Source organism: Cydia splendana, chromosome 18 (genome assembly GCF_910591565.1).
Source record: "Cydia splendana chromosome 18, ilCydSple1.2, whole genome shotgun sequence".
Taxonomy (NCBI): domain Eukaryota; kingdom Metazoa; phylum Arthropoda; class Insecta; order Lepidoptera; family Tortricidae; genus Cydia; species Cydia splendana.
In genome coordinates this window covers 6349069-6369113 of record NC_085977.1, presented here as the reverse complement: position 1 = coordinate 6369113, position 20045 = coordinate 6349069, and the positions used below count along the sequence as shown (strand labels likewise).

The following is a 20045-nucleotide window of genomic DNA, read 5'->3' as shown; positions in this document are numbered from 1 at the left end:
GTAATGGACAAGCAACGGTTGAAGGGCCCATGGATTTTTTTTTTACCTATTGAACTTTATAATTTCTTATGAAATTAATATTTCATTGGAACCATTATTACATTGTGTGTGACCAGCGTGACGCAGGCTTCGTCAAGTGAACACAAACAGAAATCAACTACAGCAGTTTAATTTAATACTAATGAGAACATAAAGTAATAATAGTCGCAAAGCAAAGTCTTGAACATAATTAATTATATTAAAAAGTTAGAGATGATGCTCCTAAGTAAAGTAGCAAAAATTTTTAAGTTTTTTTAATGTGGTCTAGCCTAGTTTTCCCATCATACTGAGATTAACTTGCTAGGACCATGCGGACACACAAACAGATATAAAGACAGACTAGCTGTAGTAAACTGCTTAAATATACCCTCTGTGTTGTAATGTCATTTATATAAGTTACTTGACCCTTTTCTAGACGTAGTTTCTAACAGTGACTTATAAATTTTATTTAATAAGTACTAATATCACAGAATAAAAAATAGTACTAACGTACAGAAAGGAAACTTCCTACAAAACCGAAGTTTGACAGCGGTTCAGGGTCGAATCATGCTATCCCTTTTTACTATATGGCACTATCCCTTTCGGCTACCTATCTGTGGTCGTGCACGCAAAAGGAAGTCAAATGGTGCCAACCCTAATAATTGCTCGGAGCAATGCTGAGCCGAGCGGAGCCGAGTTTGACCGAAGTCAGGAGTTTCGCACCCCTGCTAATATAGACTAGTGTATTTCCTATCCCTTGGGCCCTTCAACGGTTATATGCTGGTAGTATATACCTGAATAAGGTGATATAAATAGCAGAAGTATTTGAATCAGATCGTCCTCCTCCGGGCTTATGGACAAATGATCTACGGAGAATGATACAGGTGACATTGCATAACAGGCCACTGTTATGTGATTTTATAACTAAAAGTATAGTAGAGTTGAGTATGTATATTAGTACATTCAAATCAAATAGATAGCCAAAGTGGCCTGAATATATCGGGACACGTCCTTATTCAAGAAAAAGAAAATACATTTATTTAACGCCGTAGTACATGAAAAAAGAAAGGCATGAGGACATGAAAAAACATTTGGACGCTAAAATGTCCCCACTAATTTATTTATATGGTAACAAAAGTGTGTTACGATATATTTGGCCACTTTGGCAGTCACTATCTATTTGATGCTAACTGTATATACCGCACACATGCAGGAAAGTAGTATATATGACCGTTATGTGCATACCGGCTATGACCGTTATTTTTATATAAAATATAGAAACGTTTTCAGAGTATATTACATAGTAACATTATTCAATGTTCTGCCATATGGAGCGTACATGAACTTTAGAGGTGTTTATTGGCGCGAGATATTATTTTTGGTCAACTTTTATACTGTAGCGTCTCCTCTACCTGTCACTGTCGACGTCGTGCCACAATTACCTGACAGATGGCGTTACGGAGCTAAAACGCAATTTGGTAGAAACCTACTTTGCGCTCATGGAGTTTCAAATGTCACTTACTATATATACTCCTGACTACCTCTCAGGGGACTTCGGTCCCCAGGCATAACACCGTCCTTATCGAGATAGCAAGATAAATACGAACCCAACCAACAAAACACACACTAAATCGAAACACTAATCACTAAATCTGTATTCGGTACCAACTTACCAAGAGAATGGTTCTTGGAATACTGCATGTCCTTATAGTTGACGGGTAGGTTGAGGGCGTGGAGGAACCTGGTGAACATCTTGGGCACGTAGGGGCTCCAGTCTACTGTGCCGGGGTTCTTTTTGGCTAGCCCGGAGAATAGGGTCATTAGGTCCTGAAACACAAAAAGTTGTCAGACCTGGCAAATGTGCCATTTGATTTAATATTGCACGTACCATCGCCCACACTGTTAATTGTACATCGGTGGACCTTATGCCTTTTGTAATAAGGTCCACCGATGTACAGTTAGGAATGTTGCTGTTTGTACGATTTTTAGAGCACCGTACAAAACTTTGTTCACGGTGCTCTTATGGGATCACTTCGGTCTTGCAAATCGGTTAAATGTGTTTTTCTCAAAGACCGTTTGATGTAGGTACCTAAAATTTGGAATAGTTATGGCAAGTACCATCACTAACACTGTGAATAAGTCAAAACTGCTTATTTCCGATTTTAGGGGGAAATTTAGGGGGTTGAGAGGGGTGGCTTGAATTTTTTTTTATTTGTAAGAATCGTGTGGGGTACCATTAGAAAGCTTGCAAAAAATTGAGTCGATGGACTGATTTTGACTTCATTTTAGAGTGCAATAGTTTCGATAAAAAATGCATTTAAAGTTGCAAGTTTTCATACAATAATTTTCACCTCTGTCCTGGCGATTTTCGCGAAAACTATAGCTAACAGGCAGCTGACCAGTCAATACCCAACTTAAAGAAGCATGGAGACGGCGGGAAAATTATCAGCTTAACTTTATCTTTATTAGTTTTTCAACTGCAGCCTGATCTTTGGTTGCTTAGGGCTAGCTAACTGATGCTTACACTGGTCATTTCATATTAGGAAGTAGTTTTAGCGAGAAAGATCCTTAGTTAAAACTTTGGCATTGAAATTTATGACTTATGTCTTTGATACAAAGTTTAATTCTGCTTGCTTATTTTTGTGGGATATTTTTTTTCTGAATAGCCTACTATAAGTATGAGAGAGATCTACAAAATACAACCTTATTATATTGCAAATAAGTTTAAATTTCGAATAGGCTTTCCAACCAATTGACTATCTCAATGTGCCCAGTAAGAATCATATTTATTATTGCAGTTTATCTGAAAAAATTCAAATTAAGAATTCCGTTCTTCACTGTCGTTGTGTTTTTTTTTTCACAATAGAGCACATAGAGTTAGTAAGGCGTATAGAGAAAGGGAACGGTGCTCTGAACACCGTAGTCTTGACTTCGTGCTTGGCCAATTATTATTATTTGGAAATGTTTCTGGTGTTGTTAAAAACGTCTGTCATATCTCTCGAATTATTAATAATCGTTTGTCAATCTAATTGGAACCATGGTCTAATAAAACATGGTCTTCCATTCCCAGAGTGACACGCGATTACGTCACAATAACATTGCCACTTTATTTCAACATAACATGTTACATGGGTACATTATACCTATGGTTAATAAGTTAAAATATTTCTTTATAATTTTATAATTTTCATTTATATGTATTTTAGCTTAAATTTTACAATAACACGTCATTTTTAATTACTCGTTAGCAATATCTTCCGATTCACGAAAGAAATTTCAGACTTTCGGGTAATTCTGTTTATACTACTGGCAACACAGGATAGCGCTGTGCACATTTGACAATTCGGATTTAGATAACTTCATGCCCTGACCGTCATCCTTGTCGAACGCGTGTTAATTGTTATTTCCTTCTCGCTCAGTGTCAGCAGTCGCAGTGTTTTCCAAACATTTCACGTCGTAAGCTTGGTAATTAATGTGTAACTGTGAATTAGTTTTTTTAAACGTTTGTCTTGTATAGATAAATAAAGTTTAATTTAATACATTAGATTTGTTTTATTTTACTATGTTTCTACATGAATAACTTAAAATTAATGCCGTTAAAATAATTTTCACCGTTGGTTAAAATTCTCCCACATTTCAAAGTTTGAGAACCTGTAAACAGCATGATGACGTAGGCGCGTGTCAGTTAGGTCATACGCGAATCTCGGAATGGAGTACCAGGCGGAGTATATTATTATACCATGATTGGAACCTTTGATGAACCAAATAAAGTATCATTTCTTTTGTTTCATTGCTTTTTAAAACAAACGAAATTCGTTCCTATTTACTTCAAATTAAAAAATAATAAAACTTTATATGCTGCGTCTTACGTGGTTAAATAACTTAGGTGCGATGAGAAGCAATGTTAAAAGTATCGCATGACAATACAATCCCTCACTACGCTTAATATTCAACAAGAGCACTCACGCCAAATAACTTTGCTTGCATAACAATTAATTAGTCCGGAAACGGAGACTAAGAAAGTGCATAGTTGCACAGATATGTCAGTCAGTGGCCTTTCAATACAATACCGGTATCAGATTGCTTATTGGATTCGAGCCACAAGTTAGGTTTTGGCAGATGTGAACACAATACCGTTCGCTAAAAATAGGGATGTATTGTTTTGTTTAGATATTATATTTGAGGCACTTAAAACCAGTTATTTTGCAGTTTAGGGTGTTAGTCAACCAAGACTTATATACAAAGAGTAAAGCCTTAACAAGTGCGAGTCGGGTTCGCCCACCGAGGGTTCCGTACTTTTTAGTATTCGTTGTTATAGCGGCAACAGAAATGCATCATCTGTCTAGCTATCACGGTTCGTGAGGTACAGCCTGATGGTGACAGACATACAGACAGACGGACAGTGGAGTCTTAGTTAGGGTCCCGTTTTTACCCTTTGGGTACGGAACCCTAAAAATGAGTACATGGTGAACTCAAATGACCCGATCAGTTATAACCACGTACTCCTGAGGGTATTATGAGTAGAGAATATTAGATTATTTGAATCTGTTTACATATTGATTAGTGTTTGATTAGTCTTCAGGCCTGTGCACACCGGCTACGTGTGCGTGACGTGCAGTATACAGCACTGTTGCAGTATACAGATCCTTATGAGAGACGGCACACCGCTTGCGTGACGGGTGCGTGTGCGGCTCCAACATTTTAGCGCATGCGCACGTGCACGTCACGCACACGCAAGCCGGTGTGCACAGGCCTTTCATGATTAGAACTTTCACTTACCGAGATTCCACACGGCGAGTTATAGCAAGTATCCCACAACGCCATGAGATTATCGAACCACAGCTCGTGCCCATGCGCCGCATCTCTAGGGTAGAGTCCCACTGGTAGGAACCCAGTCATTTGGCCCATCATGTGGGTATCCGTGGACCATGGGTGGATTTGAGGAAGGAACTCTTCGAGCATTTCTTTGGTGGCACTTAGTTCGAAGTACCTGAAATGTTTGGTGCGTTATAAGCAAGGTTCGGACAATTTATCGCAAAAATAAATATGGTATGGAACATGATACAATTTTGAACTGCAGCTTTTGAGTATACTTTTAGAGCAACTAGTTCTAGGGTGTTAAGCACTGAAACATTTACGTTACGTATAGGTACTTACGGTCTTGCGCATTTCACCATAGACATGTAAGATCCTTCCAAAGATCTGAAATAAAACCGTATTATTAAAATTTTATTTGCAGTCATTCTACCACATTCTACACGCACATGCATTCTACCACCACTGGTACCAGTTACCACTGCCACCACATCGTCTTGAAGAAATGATAAACTCTGGCATGCCAACTTTGCGCGAAATTCAAAATTTGTACCGAAGACTGGTCCTTCGCGTCTAGGTACATTTTTCTAATTTGCCGAATTTTTATACTGACAAAGTTGTCTTACCAGAGTATAAATTGATTAAATCGGATACATTTTTGATGGGATTGTTGTACTTTATGGTATTTTATGCCATAGACATCGGATATCGTCAACACTAAAGACCTTTGCCGCGAGCATTTCAATTTAACAACTGAATTAAAAATCTTCCTCGCGACAGAAGATTTCCATACATTGTCGTTACATTGCTCTGCTTACACTGGATTCGATAACGGTATAAGTCCATTCAGACATTTAGGTACATATTTTGTCATTCATCCATTCATATAGCATTCACTTTTTTCTTGGCATAGCTCCCTTCAAAATTCACGTCTACCTAAAGGTGCGTCCACCTATCATGATTCATACATGCTTAGATCTCGCACTGCACGAGCGCTGTGCATCGTTAGCGAGCCATTCGTACAAGCGCAGTTGTCAGATCTGGACGCATCTGTATACTTTTCATATTTTTAGACCCACCAGGTTCATTCATCTCTCTGTATCATAAAACTCAGCAACAGAAAACCAGGACAGAATCCAGGCATAGTCCGGCGACAAATACCATGTAATACATAGATAACTTTTAATGTGGGATTGACAGATGGATTTAATATTCTTGATTTTCGACTTGCTTGAACACAAAATACATATAAAACACAGATCATTTATTTTATAAAGCTTTTATTAAAGACATTAGGGATTATTATGAATATCGAGCATATCAATCTGTCAGTTCCAAATTATCTAGGTACACCTCAGTGTAGACGATAATGTATACCAATGACTGCCGACAAATGAATGATGCCCTGCTGCCACCAAGAATGACAAAAGCGAATCAATGTGATCATTACGTCGGCAGCTCATCTCCTGGCCGGGCCATTCCGAACATGTTTAGGGCGTCGTCCAGCCCGTTGCCTGATATGAATTTGCGGATCATATCGAGCATACCGCCGCCAGTGCCACGGTTAGGCCTAGATACAGATGAAGATATCAAGGTGCGTCCAGAACTGCCGAATGTGCGCTAGCCGTTCGCGAACCATTTGCGATTTGATTGCTAACTGCTCGCGAACATTTAATCTATTGTATCCAATGGTTGGCCTTTTAAAGGGTCCCATTATTTTAAGAAGTCACTAATGCCGCTTTAAAATAAGTTTGAAGTGGCTAATCATTAGAGGAGACCTTGCATGTGCAATGCGTGAATGATACGCGAATGACTTGCTTGCGACGCAGAGATGACAGATCTGGACGCACTTTTAGGCAGATGTTGAGGTACTTATTCGAAACAGTTTTGCTACGATAGACGGCAGATTTTTTATTGAGATTATGGGCCGCTTTTAAGCGATACAAGGTTCTCTTATATGCTATAATTGTATAAGAGGGTAGTATTTACGATAACAATGTCTTTTAAATACTTTAGGTACCTTTGAGCATAATTATTCGTAAAATACGTAACCTTTGGCAGGCCATACTTAGTCTTATAAACGTCAAAGTTTATTGTTAATCTGTTTTGTAATAGTAGGGGAGCCCACGATGCTAAATCGGAATTTACTCGAGCGTCATACAGACCTATTGGAATCGAAATATTAGATGACAAGAAGAAAAAAAAGTTATATAAAGATTTTTTTCCAGCGAGCCGGAAAGCGTCTACAATTTTATTTAAATTTCGGGAGGTTGGTGGAGGGTTAAAAAATCGTTAAGCAGTTTGTGGGTTTGGTCGTTTTTGTCCACGTTAATGCTATATTTTTTCTATAACTTAATATAACACTTATTGTAGGCATTTTCTTAATCTGACGAACACAAGTTTGACGCCTAATTTTTACATTGTAACAGTCAGATTAAGGAAATGCGTGCAAATAATTATCAGATTTAGTAATAGCACAATTATAGAGTTAATTTGGACTTATATATATGACCAAACCCACAATCTGCTTAATTTGCCAATTTGTTGAACCCCCCACCAACCAAGGGCTCATCATAGATGGCTAAAAGGGGTAAAGGTAGACTACACGGGATAGCAAGATATCATTCATATCTTAATCTGACGCGCTCGAGTAAACACAAAAATCCCCTCTTGGACTCCCCTACCATAATCCGTTGAATTGGTAAGAATTAATTTGAGTCACAGAGAAGGACAAGTCACAATTTTCATCTGGGAAATAAATCCGCAAACGAAGATTTTATAGGTCACGAACGAAATCAGTGGCTAAAGTTAGATAAGCAAGCTATAAAATTAAAAGCGGTACAAATTTTGAATAATCACTGCATCTTGCGTAGGTAACAATGGAGTCACGAATTAATTGATTTCTCAATTACGTTAGGTTAGACCATTAGTCATACATATTTAGTCGGTAGGTATTTGTGTCATGTCACTCATGATATAGCTAATTTGATATAATGGCTTAACTGCTGATCCAATTTACCAGTTATGTTACCAGTTTTGGATGAAATCAGTATTGTTCAGTAAATTTGCATTTTTTTTTAAATTTATTATTTATAAAAACAACTTATAATTAAACAGTTTACAGAAATCCTCGCCAAACTGTGACGTTAATGACTTTACAATGTACTACGGTGAATTAGGGTAAGATTAACATAGTTTATTTTGCTCGAGGCAAGATAAACACTAAGACGATTACATAGTGTTCTTCTTACTTTCTTTTATTGCTGACCCGGTCTCCGTCTTACCCCATCCCACCTTATTTTTATTACTACCATTAACCATACAGTAATAGAATCCGGTGATGGGGCGTAGCGAAACGGCAAATCTAAAGGGAGGGGACTTTACCATAATGCTTCACCAATAAATTGGGTCGTAAAATGTTTTTTTCATCAATGGGGTTTAACACATTCAACACCAAGAACCCGACTGTCGGGTACACTGTTCGTAGCGACTACGCGCTACATACGACGAAACCGTGGCTACGCGCTACGAGCGTAACCCGTAGCACTTAGTGGTATTGAATGTGTTAAGGTAAAAGTGGTTGTGAACGACTTTATGTATAAGACGCTAGTTGTTGACATCATTACAAAACTTATAATTCTAGCTTTTCCACCGAGAGACAGAAAGGATAAAATATACGGGTACCTACTGACTATTTACTGACCCCCTTATTCATAAACGTTTACTAAAGTTGACAAACCGATAATAATCGTTTGTCCCTTTCCATCATACCAATACGTCGGAAAGGAACAAACGATTATTATCGACTTGTCAACTTTAGTAAACGTTTATGAATAAGGGGGTTCGTCTTTATAGGCTCATGTCCCAGTAATCACCCAGTATAAGTATTTCATACGTATTCTATAGTTGTAAGTATGAACATTTACGATCAGCCTCGCAAATAAAAAGGTACTGTTAGATTTATAAGCATATACTTACGTGAGGTAATGGTAGAGGCCAATGCTAGTGGCGTTCTTGGCGAAAATCTTCTTGCCCACATCATAGAGGGGGCGCCATGGTAGGGTCAGTTCCTCGGGAGACACCAAGTGCTTCTTCCTAAAATTTTAGATTTAAGAGTTGGATTTAACCTCTAGCCGCCCATACGTCAATCCTTGTCAAGCAAAATGAAATTTTATTTTGTCAGCACCAAAGTTCAAATTAGAATGGAACAGGAGACCTTTTTATATGTCTCTGGGCGGCTAGAGGTTAAATAGCCTGCGTGCTTTGTGTAATATGTTGTCAAGGGGAATATTAAAATTGATTTAAAGTTGGCTACTGTTTAGAAAACGTCTGTAGCAGACAGAAACCAAAATGATAGGTGTTCCATTATGGAAGTTTAGAATGGAACACTAAAAAAACCACTAGATTAGGAAGCATCCACAGGCCATGTTTCTTCCTTCAGGCTGGCTTAAAGCTTGTTCGCATCCAACTTGGTACAACCTAAAGACCAAGGGCGATTTTTACGTTATTGAACTTTTATATTTCTATATTTATGTAGTTCAATACTCAACTTGAACTTGTACTTTACAGGTAAGCAGGGACATACGAGAATAATTTTCGGCGGATTTTTTTAATGAATAAACCTTGCTGTAGTATTGAATAGAAAAAACATATTAAATAATTCTATGTACAGATGTAGTGCATAATTGTTTTCCGTTATATTTTCTCGGAAACATTCGTATTTGTCAAGCTCAGTACTTTTTGTATCGAGACCGACTGAAATAGCAAGACACGTTCGTACGTTTCCGTAAAAATACGATGGAAAATAATTATGCACTACATCTGTAATACTAATAGGTATGTCCTTACTTTGTAAGCATGATGAACAGGGTGGCAAACTTGTGTATTTTGCAGGGCTCCAAGTCAGGTATGAGCACCAACTCATATGCCAATTTTATGAGAGCAATGTGGTCTTCCTTCCCGAACTTGAGGCCATAGATCCTTAGGTATCTGAAAGTAGAAAACAATATGGTTTCATGTCATTTTAGTATAAAAAGCCTTGATAGCCTAGTGGTAAGGGAGTGTGACTTTCAACCCGGAGGTTCGGATACAAATCCTGACTCATACCAACTTGAATTTTACGGAACTAATGAATATCATCATTTACCAGTTGATTTTTGGTGAGGGAAAACATCTTGAGGTAACCAGACCAGACTAATCCTCATAATACTAGATGGCAGTTGCTTTCGTAAAAACTAGTGCCTTCGCCAATTCTTGGGATTTGTTGGCAAGCTGACCCCAGGCTTCCATGAGCCGTGGCAAAAGCCAGGGCAATGCTAGGAAGATGATGATCATTTTTTACTTGCAATATGATCCAACCTCATTATTATAAATAAATAAATATTTATATAGCCTAGAAACAGACAAAGATTAATCTAGCTAGGTCTACTATATTGTTCTGTTGAGTCAATATTGTAGTATAGTGTGGTAGTAGAGATTACCTAGAGACAGTAAGTATTAGGTACTTACTGTTATGAGCAATAAAGTTTCAAATGTTTAAAATAAGCAAATAAAGTTACTATCATATTGCATTATGTTTTGAAAGTTTCAAGTATCCACTCAAACACTACACACTACACACTTTAAACTAATATTAAAAAAAAAAAATTAAAAAAAAAACAAGTCCTTAGGTATTTGTAACAAAGATGCTTGTGAAACAAAAGGATGTGTTGCCAAACTGCACACATGCGAGTCTTTGTTCATGAAAAACATATTTATAGATTCCAGATTTGTACACAAAACACAAAGCATAAGCTTACTGAACAAGCTTAATACATGTGGGATATAGGTAATCATCAGAGATCGGCGGGGGTGAGCTATTTGCCTTATAATATGGCGTAAGACATGTCAAATTATATGGTAAATAACTCACCCCCGCCAACCTCAGGTAATCATGATCAAATAGCTGTATAAGGAAAACATATGTGTAGGTATTGCAATGTAGCAAAAAACCTCGTAACAAAAAGTTATGAGTAATGTGCTATTTTTTTTACAATAAAATTTTTTGTTAGCATTTATGTTTGTCAAAAATATAATTTTTTACTTAAGGTCAAAATTAGATCTTAAGACAATTAAAAAACCTGATTGGATATAGCCGATATAGGTAGATTTAACATTTTGCTCAGTGCATCTCACACATACTTATACATAAATAGTTGCATTCAATATTTATTTATTTATAGTCTTATTTCAGCATACATTTTTTTATACTATATCTACAGTTTTCTATGGTAACCGCTTCTGTGTGCCTTTGGACAAAGGCCTTCCCCAATCTTCTCCATTCTTCCTTATTTTGAAGTTGCATTCAATAACATATCAATTAAAAACAAAATTTTTGAAGTCTGAATTGCATGTAGGGTCACAAGTTGCGTCAAATGAAAAATAGTTACAGGCCCTGTCAGGATAACTGCATAATACATAATTGCAGCATTATTATTTCATTGAGTCTATGATGTAAACAGGTATATTGTTCAGTTCAGGAAGCTTGGGCACCAGCCAGAACATTTCAGACATAGACACTGCCAAAGGTTGAATGAAATAATGAATAACTACAAATTAATTTTAGTAGTAGGAAGAATAGTTTTCAATGGTAGTGTTGAAATTAAAAAAATATATATAGTCAGGGTTTTGCAACTTTTTTTTTCACTGAGCTGAGGCTCTGGTGATAACTTATGAGATTTTTATATTGGGGCGTTTTGTGGCATTCCTAGGCATTTAGGTATATCTCTAATGAGGCATGTCCAGACTTTATTATCATGGTCATAAAACAGATTTGACAGTTGGGAGTAATAAAAGAAGACACCACAAGTTTATACCTAAAAGTTTGATGTTTAGTATAGGTATACACATATTTAAAGCATTATCCTTAATTTGTACATTTTATGCAATAGTGTTTAATAATAGTTGAAATAACAATGATTCTCTTAGAAGACAGCTCCTTGCACGATTCTGTTCTTTGTTTAATTACACTATAGACATTTATAACTTATTTTTCCTAGGAAATAGGTATACATTTTTTTTGGTTACAATAATTATCAAATCAAGGACATTAACATTTTGTAATATTAACAAAGTTTTCCTGCAATATTGCCTTTAAAATTTTAAGAATACGTAACAAATATTTTTTAAAGTTGGTGCCTACTTAATTAATTTAATTTTGTTTATTAATTTAATTTTGTTCTATTAAAAATGAAAAAAATGTTTTTGCTTGATCAAATGAATAAAATAGTAAGCTTACTTCATTAGCCTGGACGACCAGACCCCGCAAGCCGGTTTCATCTCTCGCAACATCACAGCCTTCGCCAGATTCGTTTTCACCTGCTGCAGAAACCGCGTAGACTCCTCATCCAGCTCTCCCGCATAAGGCAACACATGGTTCGTCAGAACCTCCTTCTGCGGCTTGAACCCCAGAGCCGCTATACGCTCTGGGGTCGTCACCAGCAGTTCATACTCTTCGTCTTGAATCATTTTGATTTATAATCACTTTAAAGTTAGCGTGTCATCAGCGTATGTCCTTCTACTCCGACCGACACGAGCTATCACGCACACGTTTATGCACTACGTTTCCGCGCAATCACCACCGTAGTTCCGTCATTAAAAATTCAACAACAATGAATTTACACAAGTCATTGAAGAGAGATATTTATGAGAAAACCAGTCCAATGCGACGTTCCTTTTCACTAAAATTTGACAAATATTGATGACGTTTTTATTACGTTTCGTTCCACGCAAGTAAAACCAATCGTTCAGAAATTTAAAATAGAGTCTGCATCTGCATCAAAGAATATAATACTCACTAGAAGAACGATAACTCCATACAAAAAAATGTCCCTTTCAAAAGTTCGTTTATACTACTAGCGCTCTGGTAGGATACCATTGTAATTAGAATTGACAACCCGTTTAGCCTAGCGGGTATTGGCAGTAATCCAGTTCAGGAAGCTAATGGTCCTGGGTTCGAATCCCAGAGAGGGAATTTCTTTTTGTGTTTTTTTATTTTTTGTTGGGGTCAGGTTTTTAAGAGCCCATCAACGTGCACACTAGCGCCACTGCTGAATACATTAAACTAGTTTTTATGTTATTGGATTCGTCAATCTACCCGTCCAAAGTTAAAACGGCCGTTTTTGTTTTGAGCTCATAGATCGACGAATCCAGCAACATAAAATCTAGTTTGATGTATTCAAAAGGTACCTAAATACACAATACAGTCCGTAGCGGCCCCTTTTTTAAATACATGTCGTTAAATTTAAATAATCACGATTATTTAGCAGTGGCGCTAGTGTGCACGTTGTTGGGCTCTGAAATTAGCATTTCACAAATAAGTAAAAAAATACGTTAAAAGATAATGATTAGGTACTATATTCAGAAATTCGTGAAATATAAAAGGTAACAAAAAGTTACGTATTATTAAGATATAAATATTTTCATAATACATATGAATACATACACTGATATGGCAAATGGTTACAAGTTGTTATTACATCTATCCGGTTATCGGACATTTTCTGCTTCACAGCTCCGCGCAGCGTTCTTGGTCACCGGGAAACTAGTTTGGATATGCGGCAGATACGTGCCCTTCTGAGCTTTTTCCAAGAAATCATATGACGGCCCAGGATTATATTATTATCTCACGCTCAAGCCATCTGCTGATTCACTTTCTAAAACAAAATAGTCAAAAAATTAAACAATATAATCTATCTTCCTAATTACTAACGTCGCTAATTCCTAGGGTTACCAGCTTAAACAATGTGGGGTTTTACATCTATGTTGAATTTTGATTATAATTTCGGACGCGTCCGCGGGACTTACGGGGATAGTAAGATTAAATTAAGGTGTATTCGGGTATTACCGAATGTCGGATATTTCCGAAATTCAGATGAAAATCACCCTTAATTCCATCATAATAAAAGTCTATTTTCGGAATTATCCGACAGTTTTCGACATTCGGAATTACCCGAGTAAACCTTATTATATTTGAATTTGGTAATTAGCACGCTCATTTTTATTTAAAGATTAATATATATCTTACCTTGAAATTATCGCTGTTTCTGATTTACTACAACGGTTTCCACACACACATTAGGGCTTTCCATAATCCGGATAAGAATTGTTGATAAAGTCGCCATTGCCGGATACATACAGCAAGGAAGGAAGAGAGACAACGGTTTAAATTTAACTAAGTCTGTGCGAAGACGCATTTAGATATGTGATACATAGAAACGAAATACCAAAGGAAATTGGCTTTAATTAACTAGAAGTATGCATAAGATAATTAGACATATAGGATAGACATTAGGTTTCTAAAACACGTATGTCAATATCATAGACAATATGTAGAAGGCAAAAGGAGATTATATGTCATTCTCCCCCTCTATGATTTCTTCGTTCGGGTCCAGGATGTAGTCGTTAAGATGTTGAGGCATCTTCTTAGACCTCGTAGATCTACGGAAGATCCGTGAAGGCGGAGCTTCTTGTGGTGGAGTACTGTAGATCTCTTGGTCATTATTAAGTGTACCTGCATCAACAGGATTTTCTTGTTCTTCGTCTAATGTGGGAATATCAGATCCTCCATCAGTAGCCGTTCCGTCGGGTATAGAGCCTTCATCATCCGATAAGGGAAGAGGCGCTAAGTGTCTGTTAGATACGGTAGACTCCTGGCCATTACGTCGTCGTACATACGAGTAGTTCGGATTACTGTGTAGTAACTCGACTTCTTCTACGTAGGGGTCTGTTTTCGATCGAACAAATTTCTTAATTAAGACAGGTCCCGGAACGAGCCATGATGGAAGCGACTCGCCGACTGGTGTTCTCCTAGGGAAATTAAATAGCTTCTCGTGTGGAGTGGCATTTATCGAAGTGCAAAGGAGCGATCGTACGCAGTGGAGAGAAAGTTTCAAGACTTGTTCCCAGTTTTCGATGGGCAGGTTCTTCGATTTTAAGGACAGCTGTATAGTTCGCCAGAGGGTGCCGTTAAGCTTTTCCACTTGCCCGTTACCCTGAGGGTTGTAGGGGGTAGTGCGAGAAGTGGCAATGTTACATTTCTTGAGGAAACTTTGTATTTCTTCCGACATGAAACAGGATCCTCTGTCACTATGTATATATAAGGGCTGGCCATATTCGAAGAAAAGTTCTTTGAAGCACTTGATGACAGTCGCCGAAGATGTGTCAGGACATGCGTATGCGAAAGGGTAGCGTGAGAATTCATCAATTATTGTTAGAATATATTTGTTGTTTGTGTTCGAAGGCAAAGGTCCTTTAAAATCTACATTCAAGCGTTCGAAGGGCGATAAAGCTTTAATCAAAGTGCCATTTGCTTTGGCAAAGCGTGGTTTGATTTCTGCGCATACGCGACATGAAACAGTCATCTTTTTGACATCGTCTAAGTTGTATGGTAAATTCTTTAGCTTGATCCAGTGATACATTCTAGAAATCCCAGGGTGAGAAAGCGCATCGTGCAATTCGTATAGCTTATTATTGTTCATAAACGCGCAAACTCTTGAAAGAGCGTCAGCAGCAGTATTCTGAGCCCCTGGTCTGTAAATAATATCATACTTATAGCATGACAGTTCGAGCCTCCATCTTTCAATCTTGTCGTTTTTGATTTTGCTAGTATGATTTTGATCGAAAATGTAGCTTACGGATTTCTGATCAGTGATAAGGATAAAATGTCTGTGAATAAGGTAGTGGCGCCATTTTCTAAGGCATTCGACGATAGCACAGGCTTCCTTTTCGACGGAAGCATGTTTGCGCTCGCTGTCCGACAAAGTTCTCGAGAAGAACGCAACCGGTCGACCATTTTGTGATAATGTCGCGGCTAGAGCATAATCTGATGCATCAGTCTCCACCGTCAAGGTTTCTTTGTCGTCAATAGCAACCAATGCTGCCTTTTTAATATCAGATTTAAGAAGTTGAAAACTACGCTGTGCATTTACGTCTAAAGGGAAGTTGGAATTGTTAATCAAAGGTTGAATCTTTTCCGAAAAGTTATGAACCCATTTAGCGTAGTGAGCAAATAGCCCTAGAGCTCTCTTCAATTCTGCAGTATTGCGCGGTAACGGTAGTTTTATTAGAGGCTCCAGTCGGTCTTTATCTGGTTCAATAACGTTGTCCCTGACAGTGTATCCAAGGAGGCTGATGGAACTTTTGCTGAAATTACATTTTTGTTCGTTTAGTGTGAGATTGTACTTCTTAGCAGCGGCCATGAATTGTTGTAAGTTTTTATCGTGCTCTTCTTTGTTTTTACCGCAGACTGTGACGTCATCAAGATAAGTAAAGGTGCCTTGTAAATGTTCTTTTTCAATTATGTGTTCGAGAGTGCGTTGAAAAGCCGCAACTCCGTTAGTGACGCCAAATGGAATACCTTTAAATTGCCAGAGTTTACCACAAGCTTCAAATGCGGTATATATTTTCTCTCTTTCAAGAATAGGGACTTGATGGTATGCACTCTTCAAATCAATCTGGCTAAAGTGGTTGAATTTCGCTACTTTCGAAACTATCGACTCAATGTGAGGCAGAGGATACGCATCTAGATATGTGAACTTATTGATAGTTCTAGAGTAGTCGACGACCATTCTTTTTCGATGAGATCCACCTCCAGCAACTAGTACTTGAGCGCGCCAAGGAGAGACGCTTGGCTCGATAATCCCATCTTTTAAAAGTTTAGATATCTCGGCTTGAATAAATTCTTCATCATCTTTGTTGTGACGTCTAGATTTAATAGCGATGGGCGTAAGATCAGCAGATAAGTGCGTAAAGACAGATGCTGGCGGTACTGATGCTTCCATTACGCAAATATGTAAGGGTTCTCTGGTCCCTCCGAAATCGACCTCGACTTTGGAGTGAGTTTTGAGTATGTCATGGCCGACGATGACGTCCGCGCATAGGTTGGTTACTATGCGTAGAAGGCGTTGCTTATATGTGTGATTATCTATTTGGAGCGTAGCAAAACAAATGCTTTCTACTTGTGACGTGTTGCTTAGAGATGCTAGATTAATCGTTTCTTTGTGCGGATATTGCTGTAATTTCATTAATTGTGCTATGTTTCTATCAATGTAGCTCTTGGAGCTCCCGGTGTCAATCAGAGCGTCGGCGCGAATGTCGTTGATAGTTATGGCGACCGTAGCTTTTCGTAGGCTCGACGGGCTTGCAACAGAATATTCGGTTTCGTAGGAATCTTGAGATGGTAAGCTTCCGATGGGACTCGGGATGGCATTGCTCGTGGAGGGAGAGCCACGAGACCGGCAGACTGACGCAAAGTGTCCCTTCTTGGTACATAGTTGACAGTGAGCGTGGAAAGCAGGACACTTTATTCTTTGGTGTACCTTACCACCGCAAAAGAAACAACGCCGTGTTGGTGGTTGAGGTACAGGGACAGCAGGGACAGCAGCATTGTGAGTATTTGTAGCTTCTTGTGAAGGCAGTACTGGCAAGGCATTCAATGTACTTGGGATGTTAACACCCATAGTTTCGGAGTCCTTTTCGGCTGTTTCGAGGCTTACTGCCCGATTATAAGCTTCGTCCATTGATAGAGATGATTTTTCTAACAAACGTTCCCGTATTTTAGGCGACAGGATACCAGATATAAAGGCGTATCGTACAGCTTGTTCTTTATGTTCTTCAGCTGAGACGGACTTGAAATTGCACTTTTGCGCCAGAAGATGCAAGGCGCGGCAATATTCAGGAATACTTTCGTCTTGCTTTTGTTTTCTTGTCCCGAGGACGTGGCGAGCCAATATTTCATTTTGGGGTTTCACGTAGGCTTTGTCTAAGAGAGCAATAGCAGATTCATAGGTTTGACAGTCCTTGATGATGATGAAAATACTAGATGACAAATGGTTCGCTAGCAGTTTTAATTTTATATTATCCGTAGCATCGGTGGAAGTATGTTCGGTGAGAAAGCTAGTGAAGGTGTACAGCCAATGCAACCACTTATCTCCAGCCGCGGGGGCCGTAGGTTCAACGTCAAACCGTTCCGGTCGAAGATATCTCGATAATAAATGCGATGACTTATCATCTGATTCTTTCTTCGGATCCGTCATTATTTTTCTAGTTAATTAAATTGATACATAGAAACGAAATACCAAAGGAAATTGGCTTTAATTAACTAGAAGTATGCATAAGATAATTAGACATATAGGATAGACATTAGGTTTCTAAAACACGTATGTCAATATCATAGACAATATGTAGAAGGCAAAAGGAGATTATATGTCAATATGTTGCTCGTACATATGAATAGATTTTATTTTCAAAATTAATAGGTAAATAAATATATTTCAAGTGAATAAATCGTTTTATATGAAAATTGATATTTTTGCATTAAATGACTTAAATGACAGCATTGACATTACAGACTTTTATCTTGTCTATGTTCTTACCGGCCAGACCAAGGCCTGTTCACTTCCTAAGAAAGTTATGTCCTCAAATAATTGCGCATGTGTGCGCCTTAATCTTCTATGTGTGCGTTGGCCTCCGGGAAAAAGTTGCGAGTAATAAAAATAAAAACATTTTTCTACAGCAACATTGCTCCCAACTCTGATTTAAATTATCACGAATTTTATACAATATTAATCATAAAACGGGACTTAAAACGCTTAAAACTTAATTACATGCGATTAAGTTTTATAATGAATATTTGCTTCCAACTGTCTTTATCAATGTTCATAAAATATATGGAGGGCAGGTACGTCTACCCACCATAATGAAAAATATATTTGTCAATGACTCTGTCCAACTGCTGTGGTTAAAGTTCATAACGAAAATTTTATTTATTAACTCTTTAAATAATACATACAACGTGTACCGCTACGTACCACTTAAGACTGTAAGTCTGTACCTACATGGATTACAGCAATGCACATAGAAAATGTGCTAAATGCGGAGCAACGGCTGTTGAAGCAGCCAGAGTGAAATTTACAACTTTAGTGGGTTCAGAAGGAACCGAGTCATAACGCATCTGGAAAGCGTATTAATTAACCGTGAAGAAATGTATGAATACAAGTTGGAAATCTGTGTAAAATGCCGTATGTAAAGTGTAGTGTATCTGTGTGTAAAGTGTAATAGGTAGGCATGCCTAATGTTATTTGTATAAAAGGTACTGAAAACTTTGTGAATGCGCTTTATTAATGTCTATTTTTTTATTAAGTTGCCAGTTGCCAGTTTTCAGTGTATATTTTTATATGTAAAACATTTTTTAATAAATAATATATATAATGTTATAAACATAAACATGCCTTTTATTTAAATCAATTGATAATACCACAAACAAGGGGTAATATTTGCATCTTGCATATATTTCGTGATATGAAGATAACAAATATGTTTATCAACAGAATTACTACCTACCAATACCCGCCAGGCTAAACCGGTTGTCAACTTTAGTTCCATTGGTACACAAAGACGGCGCCACTAGTATAAACGTATAAACGGTTGGGGACATTTTTTTGTATGGAGTTACCGTTCTTCTCCTAGTGAGTATTATATTCTTTGGGCCAGACCCAAATCAAGGCCTATCAAAGAGGCCAATTGACAAAGATTTTTTTTTATTTTATCAAGGAGGGTAGAGGCACGTCTACCCTTCGTAGATTTTATGAACATAGACAAAGAAAAACTGAAATATAATAGATAATAATATACATATATCAAAAAATAAATAATAATTTACATATGACTACTTCATAAAATACAAATCAAAATAATTTGATTTGTTCCTAGAAATCGCATCTATAGACAAAGCCAGTTCTAGCAATGTTGCTGTAGTAAAATATTTTGATGTTAATTACTGGCAATCTCGTCTGGGAACGGACAACACATGCACAATTTTGAAGGGTCACATCAAGGCCTATTGACTTCCTTGAAACGATGTGACCCTTCAAAATTGTATATGTGTTGTCCGTTCCCAGACGAAATTGCCAGTAATTAACATAACAATATTTTACTACAGCAACATTGCTAGAACTGGCTTTGTCTATAGATACGATTTCTAAGAATAAATGAAATTATTTTATCAAATATATTTTGATTTGTATTTTATGAAGTAGTCATATGTAAATTATTATTTATTTTTTGATATATGTAAATTGTTATCTATTATATTTCAGTTTGTCTTTGTCTATGTTCATAAAATCTACGAAGGGTAGACGTGCCTCTACCCTCCTTAATAAATTAAAAAAAAAAAC

At 37.4% G+C, this 20045-nt stretch overlaps 2 protein-coding genes and 1 long non-coding RNA gene across 4 annotated transcripts in view; 2 read left to right on the top strand and 1 right to left on the bottom strand.

The window, feature by feature from the left end:
* Positions 1 to 12566, bottom strand: part of LOC134799425 (proteasome activator complex subunit 4B-like) — a 56393-nt gene extending 43827 nt beyond the window's left edge. The window contains exons 1-7 of the mRNA XM_063771828.1: positions 12110 to 12566; positions 9682 to 9822; positions 8812 to 8928; positions 6284 to 6403; positions 5176 to 5220; positions 4798 to 5008; positions 1692 to 1845 (exon numbers count right to left, since the gene is read on the bottom strand). Coding sequence (XP_063627898.1) covers positions 1692 to 1845; positions 4798 to 5008; positions 5176 to 5220; positions 6284 to 6403; positions 8812 to 8928; positions 9682 to 9822; positions 12110 to 12339 — 1018 coding nt within the window. The 5' untranslated portion in view covers positions 12340 to 12566. The remainder of the gene's footprint in view (positions 1 to 1691; positions 1846 to 4797; positions 5009 to 5175; positions 5221 to 6283; positions 6404 to 8811; positions 8929 to 9681; positions 9823 to 12109) is intronic.
* The window catches only part of LOC134799417 (transcription initiation factor IIA subunit 2-like), a 215563-nt gene that overhangs the window by 46336 nt on the left and 149182 nt on the right, over positions 1 to 20045 (top strand). The window lies entirely within an intron of this gene.
* LOC134799429 (uncharacterized) overlaps positions 18254 to 20045 on the top strand; it is a 78564-nt gene continuing 76772 nt past the window's right edge. The window contains exons 1-2 of the long non-coding RNA XR_010145403.1: positions 18254 to 18867; positions 18901 to 18961. This is a non-coding gene — a long non-coding RNA (uncharacterized LOC134799429). The remainder of the gene's footprint in view (positions 18868 to 18900; positions 18962 to 20045) is intronic.